The 22,907-nt window shown below is 35.6% G+C and overlaps 1 protein-coding gene across 1 annotated transcript in view; it reads left to right on the top strand.

Annotated features, from left to right (window-relative positions):
- The window catches only part of IGF1 (insulin like growth factor 1), a 60,389-nt gene extending 40,612 nt beyond the window's left edge, over positions 1-19,777 (top strand). Inside the window, exons 3-4 of the mRNA XM_063320692.1 lie at positions 1,391-1,572; positions 11,469-19,777. Of these exons, the coding sequence (XP_063176762.1) occupies positions 1,391-1,572; positions 11,469-11,528 (242 nt within the window). The 3' untranslated portion in view covers positions 11,529-19,777. The remainder of the gene's footprint in view (positions 1-1,390; positions 1,573-11,468) is intronic.
- The last annotated feature ends 3,130 nt before the right edge of the window (positions 19,778-22,907 follow it).

The raw sequence follows: 22,907 nt of genomic DNA, 5'->3' as shown, positions 1-22,907 counted from the left end.
TTCATATTTTTTGCTACCCTTATCCTTTATCTAGCTTGAGTAATTTCTTAAAACGTAAACTTCTGCCAAACTCTGTGAATAACAGATTTTTTGGTCTCAGTGATAAAACTGAAGGGGAAAAAAAAGGCAAGAAAAAAAATTGGTAGAGCTGACTGAACTGAGTTACTTCATTTTTTGGATCTTGGTGCAATTTTCTTTCCTTTTTTCCATATTTTTGGATTCTTAACCACTGTGGATCACTTTGTAAATGGAAACATTTAATGCTGAAACTGTCAAAACAAAACATTTAACCTTTTCAGAATTTTACTGTCTGAAACCAAATTCTACCAGAATTTTAAAATAGATGTAGTAAGTAAGAAACTACAGTGTTTTTTTGTGAATTCACTGTTCCTTCATTTCTAGTTAGTCATAACATGGCAACTGCACATCCAACTGGGCTGCATACAAACAAGCCCAGGAAATAACAGGTCTGTAATCTTTGCACAGTATAGCAGAGAAATCAGCAGTTCCTAAAGAAATCATAAATCACTGAGGGGGAAAAAAAAAAAAAAAAAAAAAAAAAAAGAGAGAAGAGCGTAAGAGTTCTATGAATAAAAATGTCACCCTTTATTGCAGCTGTGTGAAAAATGCAAAACATTTGCCAATCAAGTACTTTCTACAGACGCCCAGTACAAACAAAAAACACAGGGAAGACCAGTCAGTCCCGATGTCAGTCCCAGTTCCCACCTTGTGCAAAGCTATAGAATGTAAAACCTTCTCCTTTTAACTCTCCCATCACCCATCTTCGTATTTTTGCTGTATTTCTTGGTTATTTTGTTACTTTATTTCCTGCTTCCCACTAGTTTTTGAGCTTGCAGATCTTACAGCCTGCGCAGTGGTATACAGTATTTATCTCCCCTTTGGAACACACTGACTTCACATAGTGGCTCAGTGTAGCCTTTTTCATTAGAAAACACTTGCCTACAACACAGGCATGATCTGTGATCTTTAAACACCAGCTACCTCAGTCAGCTCAACCAGTTTTCATCCAAAAACTAAAGGGCAAATTTCCTTTGCAAGGCTTCCAAATGCCAAATTGTAACTGCCTCCCTCTCCATTTTCAATGCCAAGACAGTTCAAGAAAATCTTCTAATAATACTTTTCTAAGAAGATATAATTTTGCTCAAAAGCTTAAATAGCAACCACCCATAGACAGAGATCAAAGCTGGCCATTTCCAGGAACATCTTTCGAAGCTGTATGGAGAACAGGGTCAGAATAGATACACACAAGCAGCCTCTACAACTGTCATTGGTTGTCATTCGGTTAAAATAATGCAACTTACTATGATTACTGCTGAGATCTTTGCATTTTCTTTCTAACATAAAAACTTTCCATTTGTGTTTTGAATAGGTAAGCCTACAGGGTATGGATCCAGCAGTAGACGCTTACACCACAAGGGAATAGTGGATGAATGCTGCTTCCAGAGTTGTGACCTGAGGAGGCTGGAGATGTATTGTGCTCCAATAAAGCCACCTAAATCTGCACGCTCTGTACGTGCTCAGCGCCACACTGATATGCCAAAAGCACAAAAGGTAGGCCAGGTTGACAAAAAAAAAAAAAAGCCCTACCCTGTTTTAGGGAAGGAAAATTCTGTCAAGGCTGGTAACATCGCAAACAACTGATGTGTTCTGCCTGCTAAGGACACTGAGATTTAGTGGGGTTTTGGAAATAGTGTCCATCATAGGAAATGGTGTATTTTATCTCATGTCCTAGAACACTGAATAAAATATGGAATCGCTAAGATAGTAGTTGCGAGGCTTTATCCTGCTACTGGGTAGTAAATGAAAAGTACTCACATCATCCAACCATAAATGGCACCTAAGACTTCTTTCAAAAGAGAAACCAAACACTGAATGTTTAACAACTGATCTATCCAGAAAGTCCTCACCCATCCTTCCTTGTCAGGAAGATGTAGAGAGAATGATAAGAGGGAAAACACAGCTCTACTGCTATTCATTTTACATGTAAATGAACAAATGATTTTTTTCTTTCCTCATTATTTTCGTGTTGATTTTTTTTTATTTATTTATCAGAAATAAATTAACTGGATAGTCATTGCAATCATGACATACTTCATTTTAACTATTTGACGTTTAACATGTATATTCTCCATGAACTTTAAATATTCATTGGTACTATTTGTATAGTTATAGAGTTCAGAGTATCCAGATTTTTGTTGCTGTCATACTAGATATACTGTGCATATATGTAGTTAAATCTCATCTCACCTCAACAGAGCCTATAGTTCAAAAAACCCATCTTAGACTAGGCTACCATTAAGCTCATGTCCAACTGTCTCTCCTGTTTGAGTTGTGAACATCTGTTTTACATGCTATCTGTCATCTGCTGTAAGCCTCTAGTGATATATTTTATTGCTGTTGACCCTGCCTGTCCTACACATACATTGGCCCCACTCCTACAGTTATCTGAAAATTTTTTCTTATAAGAAATGGAACTGCATGAAATCCAAAGATTACATAGGAAGTTAGGAAATCAGCACTATATACTAATTTCCTTAATATCATCTTCATGAAAAGAGCAATTGTAATTGTTCCAGCATCAGTTTCTTTTCCATAAGTCAATCCATAGAATGGAATCCTTTCACCTCTTCCTGAAGAGTTTTCAACCTTTTAAACCTATGGCTGTATGTTTCTTCCTGGGAAGTATCACCTTAGCCATGAACATCTCAGAAGGCACACATGACAACAAGAGAAGTCGTCTTCAGGTAGAACTCAACTATAGACAAGAAAACCCTCTGGCTTGTTTCTGTCTGGGCACACATATATTTAAGACTTGCGGGAAAAGAAGAAAAAAGGCTTGGCCAGTAATCTGTGTGCTCCTTCCCGTACTTGTTGCTAAGGTGATGGGTAAAACATTCTGTAACTTCAAGTAAAAGGAGACAAGATACCTGCCAGCTCTCCACACCACTTTCCTTGGAGGGCCAAGGAATTATGTCATTCTGTAGGCAGCTGTCCTCTTCCCAGCTCGAAAGATAGTCGGGAAAACCCTTTTCTTACAAGCAGGAAGGAACAGAAGAAGGGCCTTGCATCTTTCATCAGCAGCAGGGGAGGTGGTGTTCAAGAGGGGATGCTGGAAGAAGAAAAAAATTAGGGAGTATGCAGTAATTGAGAGAACCTAGATGCATAAGAATTCATCCAGAAAATTAAAAGGAGGAAAAAATCAAGAGGTGAAAAGGACAGTAAAAAGTCAATGAGGAATGAGGAGCAGAGTTAAAAAAAGGGGGAGGAAATTAGATCAAAGAGGCTGAGAAAACGCGAAATATTGAAGAACTGAATGATGCATGGTGCATCACACAGAAAAGACAGAATTTTTAGAAAAATAGAGAAAATAAAATTAGAGAAAAATTAACATTAAACGAAACGCCACCTTTAAAGAAAACACATGGGGAAAGGAGGAGAGGTGAACAGAAGCAGAAAAATTATAAATGCTTCTTGATGGGAACTTGGCAATAAAACAACAGAAATCTGATGGGAAAAACAAACTGAAGTTTTCATTAATATCTGTGGACGGAGAAAACTAGATTGAGGAAACAAAAATACAGCAGGGATAGGAGAAACTATTATTCAGATTTATGATCGATAAAAGGAAAATACAGGGAAGGGAAAAGGAGGGAAAAAGAATTCATTAAGAAAAACTGTGTCAAAAAGCTCTGGTACATATTCCTATATAATTATTTTTTTCTTTCTTTTTTTCTTTTTTCAGGCAGCTGTACATGCCTCTATTAAGAAAGATGATGCTATGCTCATACTTTCTTCTTTGGATAGGAATGCAATATGAATGCATTTAGCAAATTCATAGTGTTGCTATGTCACTGATTTTAATTAAAAAATTAGTATACTAAAGTCATATTATTTTTCAGTTCAGCAATGTTTTTCTGCTTCAGAATATTTTTCTCTCTTAATATTATATCTTATATAGGAGATACCTATCTTATAAAGTGAATATATATATGTAAGATAACATATATGACCTCTTTCATATTTTCTGATTTAGATATAAGATTTAAGGAAGGATTAAATGGAACATATAAGATGTACAGTTACTTTCAGATTTCATACACAATCAGTTTCTTAAGCTTTTCATTCTTCTAATGCAGTTTTTATTTGGCATCTCCTCATAACCTTTTTAATAGACAAATCCAGGATCTGGGTTTTGGTTTAAGTGATTTTGTAAGTGGTCTACTTTCCCAATTGCTTGAGGAAATCATTCTTCCAATGCGCAATTTGGTAGAATAACTTACTTCAGTGGAGCAGGAACGTTCTTCTGATTATAGGTTATGTGAATGCCGATCTTCAGTTCACTACATTACAAACAAGTGTTGCTACACTACTTGCACAAATCTGAATGATGAGGGCCAGGCAATGAATGATTAATGTGGGCTGGGAACCCCAAAATGCCTATTTGCTGCTATAAGGCCAACATCAAGAACTAGTTTTAATCCAATTACAGAGACTGTATGTGTAGAGTTTTGTTTGTTGCTAATGAACAAAATATTTGTTTCTCTATAGGACCATTATTTGTCCTGTTCTAAGACCTTAACCCACAAATAAACATGAAAGTATATTGAAAAGTAAAAAATAAACACTTTGTTATGATATACTTAAGGGTAATATATACATAACATACTTTACAGATTCACAAAAAAAAATGAAGAAAGAAGGCAGTTAGAAGCATTGAGGAGCAATTGAAGGAGCTGGGACTGTTTAGTTTGAGGAAGAGGAGGCTGAGGGGAGACCTCATCACTCTCTACAACTACTTCAAAGGACATTGTAGAGAGGCTGGTGCTGGTCTCTTCTCACAGGTAATCAGCGATAGAACAAGAGGGAATGGGTTCAAGCTGCAGCAGGGTAGGTTTAGGCTGGACATTGGGAAAAAATTCTTCACGGAAAGAGTGGTTAGACACTGGAATAGGCTGCCCAGGGAGGTGGTGGAGCCACCATCCCTGAATGTGTTTAAGACTCGTTTAGATGTGGTGTTAAGGGATATGGTGTAAGGGAGAACTTTGTAGAGTGGAGATGATGGTTGGGCTCGATGATCCCAAGGGTCTTTTCCAACCTAAATGATTCCATGATTCTATGATTTTGTTACTGCCACAGCTGCTGTATACAATGGAGAACATACCGAGCCTTATCTCTGTCTTAATTTAGATGCCCAGCTTCCACAACCTCTTTTGCACTCATCCCGTGACAAAATTACCTTAAACTATAGGAGCCAGGGAATGCAACAAACACACATAATAGCTTGCAGAGAGGAATCTATTATTGTGCATCAGAGCACAATGTGATAGCTACAGGCTAACCACCCTAAAGTCTTCATGAACAGATGGGATAACTCAGATTATCTTTCCGGCTGGGTTTCAGCACTATGGGCCTTGAGTAAATTGTGAACTACAGTAATATGTAGTTTCTGTTAGTGCCCAGCAGTTGAACATCCTTCTCAGTCACCTATCTAAAGGATATCAAACTCTCACCAGAACACGTCCTCCAGTTAAAACGAAGTATCACCCCAATACTTTCTATTTTTTAAGCCAAAGCCTACAGAGGTCACTTAACTATCTGAGTCAGCAACTCTGTCTGGGATGAAAAAAATGTTTGTAGTTTGAGAGGCTTCTGGAGCATTCAAATCACTTTCTCCAGTGTGAAACAATAAATATGTCCAAGCTGGGTTACAGGAAATATAGAGTGAAGTGGAAAGTCTGTTTTTAAAGCTCAAATCTGTCAGAAGAAAAGCTGTCTTCTTGGTGACAATTGTTGGTCAATGAGAAAATGCTTTAGTTTCATACAAATTTTTTTCAATAGCCTTCACACATTGTTGTAACAATCATATCTGAAGTAGATTTTATATAAAACCAACATACCTGGCTGAGATTTAGTAAGCCATTCACTTTATATCTTTTGTTTCTGTTCCTCTGAATTTGATCTGCAAAGGTAGATTGTTCCTTTAAAATAGAATAGAATCTATCCATATAATCTACATTCAGCCAATCTGTGTTCTAGAATATATTGCCCTGATCATTCAGATCCCTCAGCAGAAGAGCAGCTGACCAGAAATATAGAAATGAGACAAAATATGCAAGAATTACAGGTAATGCAATTAGTTTTCTCTAATAGACTTCCTAAGGAAAGCTGGGTGATTAAATTTGATTTTCAGTCTAGTATTCAGATTGAAGAAATAAAAAAAATAAAATTCAGGACAACTGTTCTGGACTATTTAGATAAAGGAATAGAATACTTTTAGTTCCTGTTGCAACACGAGACCAAGGGTGATAAAGATCGTTTTTCTTTTTTCAGTTTATTTAGTTTACTTTGATGTATATACCTTGCTAGTATTAATATTTATGTTATTAATGCTAATTAGTTCTCCATATCTCTACCGTGCTGAATGAAAAAAATGATGTTTTGAAAAGAGAAAGTCAGAAGTTTCATATTGGAACGGCTGCAATTGAATATTTTGGTATTTCCAAAGAAAAAACATTTTAATCTCAAGAAATCAAAATGCAGCTTTTTGATTTCTTACAGCTCTATCTTTTTTGTGGTGAAACTGGTCTTCATTAAGCTATTTTCAATCTCCACAAATTTCAGGGAATTTAATATTACTCAAAGTCCCCTTACTTTGCTTCTAAGCATTTTAATTAAGCTACTGAAATCTAGTACTTCACCATTTTGCATTAATTATAATTCTGTTCAAAACAGGATGCCAGTTAAAAAAACAGTTAAAATACTGTAAAAATTAAATTTGATTAAAACACTTGTACATTTAAAGAAATACGTAATTTTTTGCAAGATCACAATCCAGCAAATATTCCTATCAGTCTTGCAGCAATTTTCTTTTGTAATAAATTTCATTTGAAAATTTATGAGAATGAATAATATTTATTTTAAGAATAAGGAAAACCTAAACATTTGATCAAATAATCCAACCAACCTGCAGGATACGTTGTTCACGCATTTACTGATCCCTCACCAGTTATGCTCATCCAAAGCCTGTTTTCTTTACTTGCTTGCTATTTGAATACTCTGTTGAAAGCCTTCAGTAGAATTTTAACTGTTAAAAAATGAGAAATACTTAGGTATTCATCTTGCCAGAACTGATAAAAAATAGGAAGTGATCAACTGCATAATACAAATCCATTATAAATTCTATCCCAATTGCAGTTAGTTATAAGCAGAGATTATTAAGAATCATGTGTCACCATTTCTAAACCCAAGAAAGATGTCCCCGAATTTTTAACAAAGAGAACAGGTGTGAAACCAAAGCACATTACAAATCAAGATTTTTTCTGTTAACCTAAAACTATGAGAATAATTGTTGACATTCCCTTCAGTTTAAAATCTCATTTAATGAGCAAATACATCAGCTAGTAACGTAGGAGTAAAGAACAGGGAGAAACTTTTGTATTTGTGCTGGAAAGCAAACTAATGGTTTCACGCACTTTAACACTAATTTTATGTTTAGGCTTTTAAACTGTGAAACGGGAGCAAGAAGGGGAATTAAATTTCTGTCTTCAGTGTACATGCGCCCATCTAGATCTTCTTTCATTCGTTTCTTTCTCTTCTGAGAAATGCTAATAAAAGTTTAGTCTATTGACCCTTAAGTGAATTAAGTTTTAACAGCGATTTGGAAAACTAGCGAATAGAACTTAGAAAAACCACTGTTCTCTGTTCAAGCAAAGGAAATTGAGCTATTTCCACAACAACTGTGTACCTGAGGGAAGACTGTGACCTTTTTGAATGAAGCAGTATCACAGAATCAGTGGCACAAAGTTCTTATAAATTTAAGGCTACAAGGTACCTTGAAAAATATTACATGAATGTGAAGACTGGCAAGGCTAATTTTAAACTCCAGTAAATAAAGAAGGAAAGCAAAAAAACACAGTGCCGTGCCGTGCCATGCCCCCTGAGCAAAAGGATGAAAGAAGTGTACATCTTGATATAATTTTGCTCTTCCTCAGATTTTTAGTGCTTATTCTTCTTTAGGCCTCATATGTGGAAAATACACATAAATACATGTACAAACAAAGTATCAATAGGAAGCGGATTGTCTCAAAAATACATTTCAGATTTTATCTATGCTTCAAAACTTAAATAAATAGTAAGTAGGACTAAGAGAGAGGGAAAAATGTTAATATTTTTAGTGTAAGAAAATGCCATTAAGAAAACAGAAAAAGTACTGCATTATTTCTCATTAATCTTTCTAAGATTGGCAGATTCTTTTCTATTTGGCTCAGTATCAACTCACAGATACATTTACAGGCCAAAATATGCACAATGGCACTAATCCTAATTTCTATTACAGCCATGCCACATTAGCAAGCCAATGAGGCAACGTTTAGGTGTAACAGATAGAAGAATTTGGCCTCCTCAGAAAATTATTTTCTCCCATTGCTTACTTTCCAGCCTTGTTATTATGTTACTAATCACACTGCCCGCAGAACTAAAAAGCTTTCAAAGAGACCCCAGAGGGTTTGTAGCTAAGATATCATGCCTGTTACTACAAACATTAGACTTTCCACTTATTACCAATAAAGCAAGAGATCTTTTAATGCCAATATGAGGTTTGAATGTCCATCCTAATAGAACACTGTTACATGCTTCCCAGTACCCTCCCATCTTCGTTAAATGACCTCTGCTGTCACTGAGGTAGTTGTAATCCTTATGTTAAGGCTGCCCCATCTCCAAAGACCCAAGCTTAAGGTGACAGGTTAGCAGTCTGCGCTTCTCTGTTCACAAACTGACTTATGCAAAGTTGACATTTTGCATCTCATCTTAAAATACTTGTCTTTGTCTGGCTCTGAATATCAGCTCAGAGGATCTGATAAGGAAACATTCATCACAGATAGATAACAATTTTATTTCTAATTACCTTTTTGCTGAAGACTTGAGAAATCAGGCAAGCTTTTCTATACCAGTGCAAATGCAGATCTGAGAACCTGATTCAGGCATTCACACTTTTTTTTTCCCAATGGCCTCAACATTGCATACTTGAAAAAATGTGCTATATGGGTCAAAGCATTTTTCTGGCGTGCATGTTACAGCTGACACCACCAGTGCCACTTCTTTACAGGTATTCATCAAAATGCTGATTCTAGAGGAGAAAATGTTCTAAAAGTAACCTGCCATCTTCCCTTAATTTCAAAGGTAGCCTGTGAATTATGAAAGCTCTTTTTCCACCTACATGACAGTATTCAAATCTATAACTGAAACCCTGCTGCATCTTAGTATTTGCTTTATTTAGATGATAAAGCCATTTTAAACTCGGACAACAACAGTAGTGGAGAGAATTTGTATTTTCATTTGGGAAACATACAGTTAATTTTCAATCTAAGTGTACTTTGAAAGCCACTGCAATGCAAAATGGCTGTTGTTTCCATAATAAGGCTCTCACTGTCCATTTTTCAGATCACCAGTGTGCAGCCTTTAATAACGTATGACTTTCTGCAAATAAAATGTAGCATATAACTTTTCCTATATGCTGGTAAATTCCCTTCAAAGATGAGCACCTAGGGGCAGCATTAACAAGGATAGTTTGCTTTGTTGCCATGAGGAAAAAAACAGGGCAGATGAGTCAAGGAATTCCTGTTTTCTTAGTTCACTGTTAACAGTATAAGCATTTGTAGCGTAAGGCAGGATCCTTAACAGTGGCAGACTCCTGTGAAGTGCCGCAATGATTTTAGTGAAAATCAGTAAAAATTGAAGGGTTCATCCAGAATGAGCACTTCAGGGCAAAATTTTTATTTAGGGAAAACTAAAGGCAGAAAAGGTAGTGTTGGAAAAGCTGGATGAGAAACAGGCAACAAAACAGCAAAAATTATTTTAATTTATAGATAAGCAGAATTCTGTTGGCATTTCCACGCGAAGGAAGCTATTCTATAGCAGTATTAGCAAAATTCAGTGAAGTCAAGCCAGTATCCTACTGAGCTGGTCACAGGAACAGTGACTAGATGATTAACCTCTTCTTCATCATTTAATATTGCATTTCAACTGAGAACATCTAGAATGGCAGATTCTTAACAAAGACATTTCTTCATTATGAATTCTTTGCTATTAACAAATTTGGCTTGTCAGTCATGACACATCTTAGTTTGGCTCAATGTTCTTACCTGTTGGTGGTATAATTAATTTAACAATTACTAGTACTGCTTGGTTGGGGATTTTATATTCTGAAAACAATAATTCAACTCATATCCATTGGACCCCAATCCAAAACCAGTGAAAATTAATAAGCTCTACAGGAACTCAAGTTTTGTGACCCTTTGCCAATTTCTGATTTATTTTATGTTTAATAGATACTGGAGGCAAATGGAAAAGTTATATATAGAACAGCATTTTATATCAGGATCATAAAAAAAAAAAAAAACCAAAACACAAAACTACTGTAATCTACAAAATCAGCTTCCATTTCCTTTCTGTCATTCAGAAAAGCAGGCAAAGATTTCATTATTTTTTAAATTTTAGAGACTACATTTCCTTCTTTTTTTTAGGGCTTAAAAAGCAGATAATGCAGTGGTATAGCTGCATACACATGCTTCACCTTTCTCAGAGAGATTTTTTATTTTTGGCTTTTCTTTGGACAACAGACATGATTTCATTTAACTAGGAATTTTACTTCTGATGAGGATTATAAATACGGAGAGTCACTTAACAATTCTGCAATTCTGCCTCTAGTCTGGTACAGAATGTTCAAAGATTTGGGCCCAGCTAACATTTACTAGCACGGCAAATAAGGAAATCAAACTGAAAGATACACGCCACACCCATCACTGCTGCTGGAAACTGGCCTGTGCATGGAAAGACAGTGAAGTGAGGGCATTATTCATTCCAAAGAAATCTTGATTTGCCTGGCACATCACCCTGTCTCTTTTTGAAAATACAAATTATTTGGCTGCAGCTCCTGCAGTGAACCCCCAATTTTTATCCTCCTAAAGGCCTTATCCAACGAAAACCTTACGCATCTAATATGCCATTTATGCAAAAAGTAGGTAACAGAGTCCCACTCAGCAATTTTGAAAACCTCTGGCCACTGGGTACCAAAGCCCAGCAGGCACCATAAATCCTGCAGTTACAACTCCAAAATTCCCTGGCCCCTATACACCCTGCTTTTGCAAATGTCCTTGTTCTGAAAGAAAGAAAATTTTTGGTACCTACCGTATGTCAAAGCCCATCCAGGTTCCAGTATGCAGATGTTTCCTCTGCCAAGATCAATAATGACAGCAATCAAAGTGTTTATGCCTAGGAGAACAGGGAATTTAGTGTACAGAAGTTTTGTATAGTCCAGTCCTCTGTGAACTGGCAGAAGGGCTCTAACAATTGCAGCATTCAGGATAACTGTTTTCTCACTAACATAAATTTTGTGGTCATACAGCATACTAAAACCTATCTCGAATAATTGTTTTTTTCTACACCTTCAGGAAGTGCATTTGAAGAACACAAGTAGAGGAAACACAGGAAACAGAAACTACAGAATGTAAGAACATGCCATCCACAAGAATGAAGAATGAATGTGCCATCTGCAGGATACTTTGCTGTAAATAAATTATTTGTTAAACATTGGAAGACTTAAAAAAACCTATGGTTTAATAAGCTTGATGCAATCTCAACCGATGGGCATTCTCCCAGTGAACAATGCAACTAAACATTCCAATATTAAGTCGTTAGAGAACAGAACATTTTAACCAGCCCAGAGCTAAAAAATTCTGTGGCTGATATATTACTGTTTGTTAACCTGTTTTAAATGTCCTGCACAAAATCTCTTAAAGTCCTGTGCCCGTCAAAAGCCTAAAAAATTACGGGCCTTTGATGGCTCCAATTGCACTAAATTAACCTATGAACACTGGCTGCTGGAGTCATTCATCAGCCTTGTCTAAGTGGTGTTTTTTTTATTTGCACTTCTATACAAGCAACAGGCTGTTTGTTTTACAGTGTCTGATAACATTGTTTGTCTACCCCTTCATATTTGCACAGTTTGACATTCCCAGTAACAGCAGCAGTAAGGTAACATATACAGTTTAAAACATCCATTAATTCCATCTGTGGCATTTTGACAGAATATGGGTTATAGATGCATTTGTTTTAAGACAGTTTTATTTTTCCTTCTCTTGCAAAGATGCAGTTTATTGCAATTTGTGAGACAAAAGATTTTTAAAAGCAGTTAAAGCATACATAGGCTCTCAAACCATTAATGATTCTTCCAGGTAATTATTTTGCAACAATATAGGTAACTTCTTTCTTCCTCCATATAATGCAGTATGTAAAATTTAGCATATCAGTAATACACATATATCAAACAGTATGTTAAAATCTCTGTTTTATAGTACAACGGTGCTATTTTATAGTTTGTTACATGAAAGGGTCTGGCCAAAACGGTAATAGGTAAAAGCAAATACGGAAAGACCAAGCCAAAGATTAAATAACAAAATTGTTTTAAAAATATTCAGTTTAAATGAACTAAAATGGCTTCATATTCCAACATGGAAATAACCTTCCCATCTTCAAAAGAAAATTCAGATACTTGTTTCATTTTAGATGTTTGAATATTGGTGTTTCCACTTACACCCACTTATGTGGAACACAAATTCATAGATGCCTAGGCCCAGAGAAGGCAATCTGAAAAACAACCCGCAAGTGACTTCAAAGTGTTGCCCATCAGCGCCTAAATCTTTCTGAAATATCAGCATTCTATTCAAACGTAACAGAGGGTTACTCAAGTTTCTCTGCCATTTTAATTCTTCCCACAACCAGATGTGACTAAATTGACTGTTGATTAGGCTGCTGCATGTCTCTGTAAATTAGAGAAGCTAGTCTAATCACCAAATTACAGTGTAGAAAGAGTTCTCAAGAAGAGATGAGCCATAACGTCCTTCAAACTGCTATTCACAATAGCTATTCATGCACTCTTGTGGGAGACATATATTTCCAGATAACCTCTGCCGTGTAACCTTGATAGGTACTGCACTGATTCGACTCTGAATAACACTGTGTCCTATGCTCTATTTTAGTAAACCATCTCAGTGCTTGATGGGCCAAGCAGTAAAGGGGGATAGGTAGCCAACAGTGTCCCAAGGTGAGCAATAAATTTCTCTGTGAGGGAAGGCAAGAGAAGGCAGGGGAGAATGGCCTATTCCATCCTATCCAGAACTGCAACATGGTTCCACTTGGCTTCTTCTCCCCATCACCGTGCACGCAGTATGCTCAGACAATGGATGAAGGATCACCTGGTCAGCCCCAAAGAGGGCAGGGAGAATACTGTATGAAGCAAACAATTAGGGAGATGTTAGATTAGATCTGTAAAAGAAGTATCTCCTTCTAAAGGTTCAGATCTGCCTTACTTCCTGTGACATCCATGGGAGTAGATGACTGAACTATTGATTAAAACACAAGAGAAGAATATCTGTAGATTGCACATTGTACAGCTCCTCAATAGTTTCCTGTGAAACAGACAGGGAAGGTGGTCTTAAAAGTCTAACAAATTATTATAGCTCCTTTTTTTATTCCCATAGAAAATTTGGGCTTCGTATTTTTCCAAAGAAAGTGCAATGTATTCCTATGCAATTCTTTAAACCCCCCGCTTTCTGTGAGATACATGTTTATATGTACAATAGGCTGCCATCACAATGTAAAAGCAGAACAGTAAATGAATAAAAAGAATATGTCACAGGTATCACTGACTGAGATAGTTGTGTTGCACAAGGAAGAAAGTACAGAGAAACAGATGGGGAAACTAACCTAAATTATTTACCACCATTTCAATAAACAGAAGTAGCAATTCTGATATCTATCACAGCTCTTCAGGCCTTTTTTTGTCTGAGGGGATGGAGGGGCAAGTATTTTTACTTCAATGGCTGTTACGAATTCTGAAATGCATTCTAAGAATAAGCCACTATTTAGATGTCACAGACATAATACATATTTCCCTTTCATGTCCCATGACTCACTCTGTCCCCTACCTCCTCTGAAGTTCTAAGGGAAGAAGAGAGGAAAGGTGTGAGCACAAAAAGCAATTTGCACATCTCTGTGGTGGCAAATTTCTTTGTAGATAACATTTTACTGATGCATTGTTAACATAACTGAATAACCGTACATCATTGTGCTATTTAATTTCTGTAAATTAATTCAAATTTTGGTCTTATCTTGGGATTCATGCACTCACATTCATGCCACCGCATTTCTTCTGTTGAAAAATCAAATTAGAAAATGTCACTCAGACAGCAATATCTAACATCAGAGCTTGGCAACTGTCTAAACAAATTAGAACAACTCTTGAAAGAAACTACAATAAATAATGAATAGCTACAAGCTTCACAGGCAACGCTTTGCTTTACTAGAGAATAAATGTTGTCACAAAATTGAGAGTACCTCCACCACCGTAGAGGTGAGAAATGCATGGATGGGAAATGCATACTTGTATAAGAAATCTGCAGTCATATGGCAGGGAGCACATGATATACCAGTCAGTGTGAAAGATAAAGGGCTGCATTAGCTTAATAATCTCAATAAATCCGCTACTTAAAGGAAGTTGAAGCATGAGCCAAAACATCGCCCTCCCAAAAGTACAAAGTAGTCTGGCTTGAAAAACTTCTAATTAGAGAAAATGAAGGGTTCAGCTGGATTTTCAAAAGCACTCCAGATATTTAGGAACAGGGCTCCCACTGGATGCCACTGATTCTGATAAAACAATTAAGTGGTAAAGAAAATCCCACTCCCCATTCTTCCATATCATGTAAATCACATGACAGAAGTCACAGATTTTTGCATTCTAGAACAGACATAAAACTCCAATTATTACACAGAATGTCACTGAAGTACAGAAGTAAAAATGTAAATTAAACCTCATTATTTTCAGTTATTTCCAAAAGGACTGCAGATCTAAACCCACTGAAGTTAACATATCTCTTTCATCAAGGTAGCAAAACTTGAGACTCATCTCCATAGTAACCATAATTAGTCATTAAGAGTTTAAATGGAAAATGAATAAATTTCATATTCTGCTCAAAATGTACTTACAAACCTACACTTACATTTGTGTGAAAGACTTGTATGAGGCTCATTTGTACCATTCAGTCAAGATAGAAAAGAAAATCAAATAATGGGATACTGCATTCAGTCCCTGTAGATAACGTTACAGTAGGCTCCCTTTGCCCAAAACAGATTACAATTCCATTTTAGAGATTAAAGGGTAAATTAGTGCTAGGCTTTCTTTACAGAAGTGAATTCCATACACAACTAGTAGCTATGTTCAGTTTCCCCATGAGCTGGTTGTTGATTTAGTATCAATGGTTAAGGTTGATTAATGAAGACTCTAGGCCAAGCACTGTGTCTTCCTGGCTCTCCATTTTAACTAGCAAGTGCATGATAAGACAAGTTTAGAAAAGCGTATGCATATTTGCTTTACCTCTTACTGATTTGGCCAACAATGCCAAAGTGGTGCTATTGTTTTGTTTAAGAAAGTACTTGACTAAAATATAAAAGAAAGCATAAATATTTTTTTAATGTATGAAAATTACAATTATATAGGTATGGTTATTAAAATAGAAATAAAACTAGCCATAACTTTTCAACTTTTTGTCACTCAGCAATGGGAAAGAAATCTTAAATCGATGGAGATGGGGCAAGAATAAGAGTCAAAATGCCACAAAAATTCATAGACTTGAAATGCAATTCTGAATCTACTCCAAGTCAGAAATGCAGATGAAGAAAAGCATTTAAAGTCAAGGAACAATGGATATAACTGAAAGCCTGTTCAGATTAATGCAAGTCCTTTATCATACCAAAGATTTTTAAGCCATACTCAAGCCTGAAATCAGTGTAGAGTTTGGCTTAAAGTCAGTGGCATGATATGATCGAGATTTTCATTAAGCCCATGTGGTGGTTTTTTACCTAATTCCTTCTCACTCATGGCACGCCCCCAAAAAGTCAATAGTCTTTAAAAGAAAAAGCACAAAGAAGTGCATCTGGTTTTAACAAGGAACAAAAAAATAAATACTCCTAATATGAAACTGATGCTATTTTTAATTCTCACCAGTTTCAAATTGTGAGAAAAAGTTGAAATATATGGCTAACAGTCTGTGAATTTTTTTTAACTTTATGTGGTCACTATGAACATCCTAATGTGCAAAATTTCACATTTCATTGTTTTGTTTTGAAATGATGGTAAATTAAGCCCAAATAGAGATTCTTGGAACCTATAGGCTAGATAGAATACTTATGTTCTGACGAAGGTATAATCAATATATTTAAAATGTTTTATTTTTAGTCTGAAAAGGAATAGTAATAATTTATTTGGGGACTCAACCTATACTGGTCCCTCTTTTAAGGATACTGTTCAGTGCAAAAAAGTCTTCCAAACACCAAACCTTTATTCAAAACCAACATTCATTCCTCCCTCCCCCCAGAAAACATACTTAAAACATTATTGTAACATAATTTTATTGTTTGTCTGTTTGTTTTTGGGGGGGTGGCTTTGTTTCAATTCACTTTGTTTTGATTTGGGGGGCAGGGGTAAGGAGGAGGAGATGAGGCTTTCAAGTGATTAAGATTTTTTTCCTCTTGGGTACAATCCACAAAAAATAAAGAATTTGCCTTGATGAGATTACTAATTATCCAATTCCTGTGTGCAAGTAGCATTAAGCAAAGCAACTAGATTAAAGTTGTCTCGAAAGAAGGAAAAAAGTTATTAACACAAAGTTTTTACTTATTCTAATCCTACACTACACATTTTGCTTCTCACAGCATTGAAATATTCTACTGGACTATGACTGTCTGAACACACAGTATCTGATATATATAAATCTTCTTTGATTTTTTACATGAAGGGTGTTATGGAATATCTGAAACTTGATTACATATAGTACAGTATAGAGATACCAGTCTAGCAGAGACCAAAACAAGAAGGACCTCCCTGATGCTTACATTAGGAAATATTTTATTAGTTGCATAAAGGGTGTGTGTATGTATATATACACATATATATACACAAATATGTATGTATATGTGTATATATATAATGTTGTAAGGTGTGTATGTGCATGTGTGTATGCATGTGTATTTTATGCTTTTCTTCTTTTTCCTCTGAAGTAAAATTTGAATTTCTTGGTTTTTACACATTATTTCTCATGGATTATATTCAATAATCCAATTGGAACCTAATTTTAGAAGAACATTTTATAATATGGATGTCACAAGTCAGATCCTACCTTTGTTTTTTATGCCTAAAGAAATGACCTGATTTTTAAGTCATAAGACACGAATTGCTGTCATCAGGCAAATCTATTTATCTGTTTAAGTACAGATATAAAATACTAACTTTGAGAGCCTTATTATGAAAACATTGATTTAAAAATTTTCTTTTATTTCATTCTTCTCCAGATAAATTCTGTTAAGTGAGATTTTTTAAGTGTAAGCATCCCTTCAAAGTAAGAATAATGGGTAATATAAACAGAGAAGAATGAAAATTTCTGTCATTTAATTATATCACCTCAGTTATTCACTTGTCAATTAGATTTTTTTTTAAGAATAATTCATGCCTCTCTATAGCACCCTTAAATATTTCAGAAGTGGAAAAGACTGAGCACTGTAAATTCCTATATCCCAAATTATTTATAATAATTTTTGATTTCTGTGTATTCTTCAGTAACTTTTTATTTTGCCAGCTTGGCTCACAAAAGCATCAACGTGATACTTCTGCTGCTAAACATTCTTTCCCAAAAATATTTAACATACATACACCCACGTACAATATTTACTTACTCACATTTGATTGAAGTTCTTAAGAAACAGCATAAATATGGTTGGGAGATGTTTAAATTTTTTTTTCCCCACATTTTAAAGGTATGAATCATTTTTTTATCTAAATCAAAGACATTCCATCTTACTGTATTTTACATTCATTAGTATCATCTCATTCCTCTAAAGCAACAACAAAATACCTGCAGAACAAAAAGAACTCTGTCTTGATAAATAGGATCATGCTTCATGTGCTTGTGTTAAAGAAAAAGGTTTAACCAGATAACTATATTTACAACTGATTCAATGAAATTCATATTTTGTAGTGACATATTTAATTTTGTAAATGTTAAAATCAAATGAATGCTCCCCTCTTCCTGTTTTAGTGGCATTAACCTGGTTTATGGTATGAAAAAGCCCACTTCAACAATGATCAAAGACAAAGGATCCAAGACCAATAGACTAAAATGCTACCAATGAAAGAGGTACAAGGTGCTTATTTTGTGCACAGGGATGAATTCTATCTTAATTTTTTTTTTTTTAGATTAGAATTTCAAATCAAGTTTACAGGAATACTGCATAAGAATTATAATACTCTTCATTATTTCTACTTAGAGACAAGTTTAAATATAATAAAGCACATGCAAGTTACACTGCATGACACAGTATATAACTCTTACCTTTTCATTTATTACCATTTCTAAGGAATTAGTTCTACTGAATTCTATAGAAATCCTGTGCAAGATGAAAAAACAGTTGCTAAAAGTGTATAATGATAATAGTTGCCTGATTAAACTAAGTCTCATCAAACATGAGTCATAAAATGCTCCACTGAAAGCATACTGGTACTTCATAATGTTCTGAACATCTTCACCTGTAGCCTGACACTTCACGTTGCTTTTATCAGAATGTGATGGTTCTGTTTCATAGTTTCTTAATCCCTGGAGTCTTTGGGTTGAATATTAAACATGTTTATCAAGCCTCAGGATTTTAGGAAATTTAGGAAAGTTAAAGTAAAAGAAGCAGCACCACCTGCTGCTGATAATCAAATCATACACGAGCTTTCTTTCCTCCCAAGTTATCTGCAAAGCCACACAGAAGTGCTAAATGAAGAGATCAATAGCACTTGGTTTTCAGGAGGACACCCTTTCCAATAAGAATATTAACTGTACTCCCTTTCTTCAGTGTTGGACTTCAATTGGTATCCTGACTAAAACTGGGGTTTCCATGATGCAAGCATGAATGTGGATACATGAATTTCTGATTTCACTACTGAATAATGCTAGTATTAACATTTCAAGTCATTATAACCAAACAGTGACAAGTGTTAAATGTTCATTCACTAAAAACCATTTAAACTCTCGATTAAAGTTCTAACTGGATTTATTCTTTCTTTTTTATTTTCTTGTGCTTACTCATAATACAATGTCACTACTTGATGACAAATAATATTTCATACTGTGTATGTAACATCATTGTGTTGCAGAATCCCCCAAATACCTCAACAATGTCTTTGTTGCGCTATTCTCCCCATTTAGCACTTATAAGCTTTTCTAGTAACAACCAATAAATCAAAAAACGGAGCTCTTAATATGTACAAATATTAAAAAAAAAAAAATCAAGGATTTTTGCTAGTTTGCAGTTCATGTAATGTCATCTTGACCATTCTCTTCCCCTCTCTCTACGAGCTGTCTAGAACAGTAAACTTTGCTCCATAAATAATAGTGTATTCATGCTTTTAAAGGCTTTTATATGCATTTATGGTAGGTAAAGGTTGGAAGAGGTAGTTGACTGATTTTCACTTTTATCTACTTTGATTTCAGTAAAGGGCTTTGTCACTCTGTATACATAAAGGCTAATGCACCCTTCGGTTTGTAGAATGTACTGAAATGTTTGCAACCCTCTTGGTATCAGGTCCAAAATGTGAAGCATTACTGTTAAGAGGGTATCTTTCTAATGTATTTGTATGTATAGTTTACACCTCTGTGAGGTCTAATAAAGGATTATGGTTAATAAAAAAATGCGTTGAAAATTCCTCATCCACATAGATTTTGCAGTAATTCACATTCTTCCTTTCTCTTCCCTGGCGCGTATGTTTAAATTCTCAGAAAACACTAAAGTCAGGACATACCTTAACAGGATGAGCAGACTTCACTCCTAAGGTAGGACTGACATGGAACGTTAACGAGTGGCTCAAGAGCCTTCATAAAATGAAGTGTCAGCAGAAGTGAATTATGGAACCTAAGGATAAAATTAACAGTAATGAATGACCAGGAACAAACTGTATTCATTCACAGATGAAGATATCTGAACTCTGGTACACAGCCACTCACTCAAAAGCTCCTTGTTGTGTGAGAACTAGGTGGTAGCTAATGTACACTGACTCTTCCAAAGATATCCAAGGGACATTTAAGGAACTACAAACTACTACGCCTTATATCTCTCTCACTTAAATTGTTCTCAAGAATAGAATCTGTAGGTATACGAATAAATGTTATATGATAAATATGGTATCTTGAAGGAAAAGGAAGACTGTTGTTGTGAAGTTAAGCCTCAGAAATCTGCTGGGAGTTCTTTGAAGAAAGGACGAGCATGTAGTCAAGAAAGATCAGGATGCTCTTCCATTTCCAAAATTCTTGTAAATTACATCCCTCATCCAAAGTTCTTTAAAACACTAGACTGTCATAGAATGAGAGGGAAGTTCTTCATATGTGCATAGCACTGATTAAAAGCAGAAAAGATCAATCAGGAAAAATGTCCAGTTCATAGTGGAGGGGCACCATATGTGAAATCCTGCTGCAATCTGTTCTAGCACCCATGCTGTTCAGCCTTTTCCTAAACGAGCTGGAGAAGGGGTCAATGGTAAAGACAGAGTTTGTGAATGATATTAAGGCAATCGGGTTGATCAGGCATGATTATGCCTTGGTAAACCTATGCTGACTGTTTCACTTGTCGTCTTGTCCTTCATGTGCTTGGAAACAGGTTCCAGGAAGATTTTTTTTCTATAACTTTCCAGGTACTGAGGCCAACTCATATCTCCACGAATCTCGTCCCTCTCAGCTGGGTGCAACCTTTGCCTTTTTTCAGTCACTATACTCCCACAGTTGTCATAACCTTTCTAGCATGATGGAGAGCAGCCTCACAACACCACTGCGTAGCTCCTTCATCACCTTCATGTGTATCCCATGTGGTCCTGAGAACTTGTGTATTTCCATTTAGCTTAAGTACTCCATAATTCCACTTTTCTTTGGTGTGGGCAATGCCTCACTCTGCCAGTGAACTCATGGTTCTGGGAGGTCTGAGAACAGTCTTAACACTGCAAATGCAAATAGACACAAAAAACGCCTCTGGCCCAGGAAGTCCCTAAATTGTAAATCAATGAAAGGTAGGGAAGTTTCAATACATGTTGCCTTGTTCTAGCATTTTCCCCTTTTTTTGGCTACAGTGCAAAAAAGTTTCCTGGACTGGTTTTCCCATCTTATCTTTACTCTGACTTCTTGTATTTTTATCCTGCTGGCATTCTAGACTCTAAGCACAAAATCTCTAAGTGCACAATCCCTAAAGTAATATCCTTCACACAAAATTCTTTATAGTTAAATATTCACAGCCAATAATTTTTAAACCCACACTGTCTTACCATAATACTTGAGTAATTTATGGAGACTTCCATTTAAAAATAATCACCCAATAATAATAAACATATTTTCATATTTTCTTACTGATGATGCAGTTAATGGGGACTACAACAACTTGTGGATTTGGCATGTGGCCAAGGAACATTTTAAAAATCCATTAATTTGTATTCTTAATCACAGTTTTTTAAAGTTTTTAATCATATGTATTGCATACATTACCACAAGTTTTCAATCTTGCATGAACAACATGTACTTGTTAATAAGTACAACTGTATGGTAAACCATGCTAACACAATCAAAATAAGAACAGTCCACAAAGATTAAGAAAATGTCTAAGAAATCACTAATATTTCAGAAAAAAATTAGAACTTTAGTGGCCAGCTCCTTTCTTCAATTGTGCACTTCCTCAGATGCATATAATTTAATTTATAGAAATTTTTGATTACAGAGTTGCTGCAGATTAACCAAGCCTGGATATTGATTTACTGGGAAATTACCATATTTGTTGTCTTAACTTGGAACTGGTTTTAGATCACAGCTAAAGAGAAAAATCAATCTAGAAATCCATTGCTAATTGAAGGCCAGCAGGACTTCTGGAAGCTTAGTAAAAAATAGGACTATCAACAGCAGCTGTTAAAAATGAAGAAATTCTTGTTTTATTAGTGTAAAGTTGACATTGTGTCTGGAGAACTAAACTGATTATTTTTTTTTACTTGGGCAACTTCATTCAGCTATGTGTGGTTTTGTCCTGTATTTTCATACTGTTTTACGCTTAGTTAAAAATGCCTTTATTCACACATTATTGTCTTAATTTTGGCTTACGACCTTATATTTTTACTTGTTGTATCTTTTGTACATACTTTTTAGATAAAGTTGATTAGTGGTGATTCTAAGCCAATCTTTCATCCCTGTGGAAAGTAATTACCTCTGAGAAGTATGTTTTACCAACTGAGAGGATGACAGAGCCATTAACATTCATAACAATTTGCACATGTTGCGCTATGCATCAGTGGGACACAGATTTTCTGCTGGCTTTCTGAAAAGAAGTCATTTGTCATCTCTGTATTTTGACAACCAAAATGTTGAGAAGAAATTGAAGAGAAGAGGAAGAAAAGTGTTAGTGAAACTGAGATAAAACAAAGATTAAAGCAGGATCTCCAGATTACCGCTGGGTTGGTTTTGTTTGTTTGGGGAGAGCTTGGATTTAACCTTTAATAGAACAGCCATTTCAATTAAAATGCTCTGTCTCTACACCAGACTCCAAGCCCTCCACTACCCACCTTCTCAGCACGTGCTCTCCCCACTAAGTAATGTTTTCACTGTTTTGTTTGCTTTTTCCTTCTGTTCCATATATCACATATTCTTGCTACATAGTGACCCAGTGCAATAGGAAAAGCAGAAAATGCCTTCCCAGCCCTTCCAATGAGAAGAGCTGATAAGTTGACTGATTTGGGCACGATGTCAAGAAGTGAGAGGTAAAGGTTTGAATGCCAT

This window comes from Chroicocephalus ridibundus, chromosome 1 (genome assembly GCF_963924245.1).
Source record: "Chroicocephalus ridibundus chromosome 1, bChrRid1.1, whole genome shotgun sequence".
In the NCBI taxonomy this organism is placed as follows: Eukaryota; Metazoa; Chordata; class Aves; order Charadriiformes; family Laridae; genus Chroicocephalus; species Chroicocephalus ridibundus.
The sequence above is the reverse complement of the archived record's forward strand: the minus strand, read 5'-3'. Positions and strand labels throughout refer to the sequence as shown.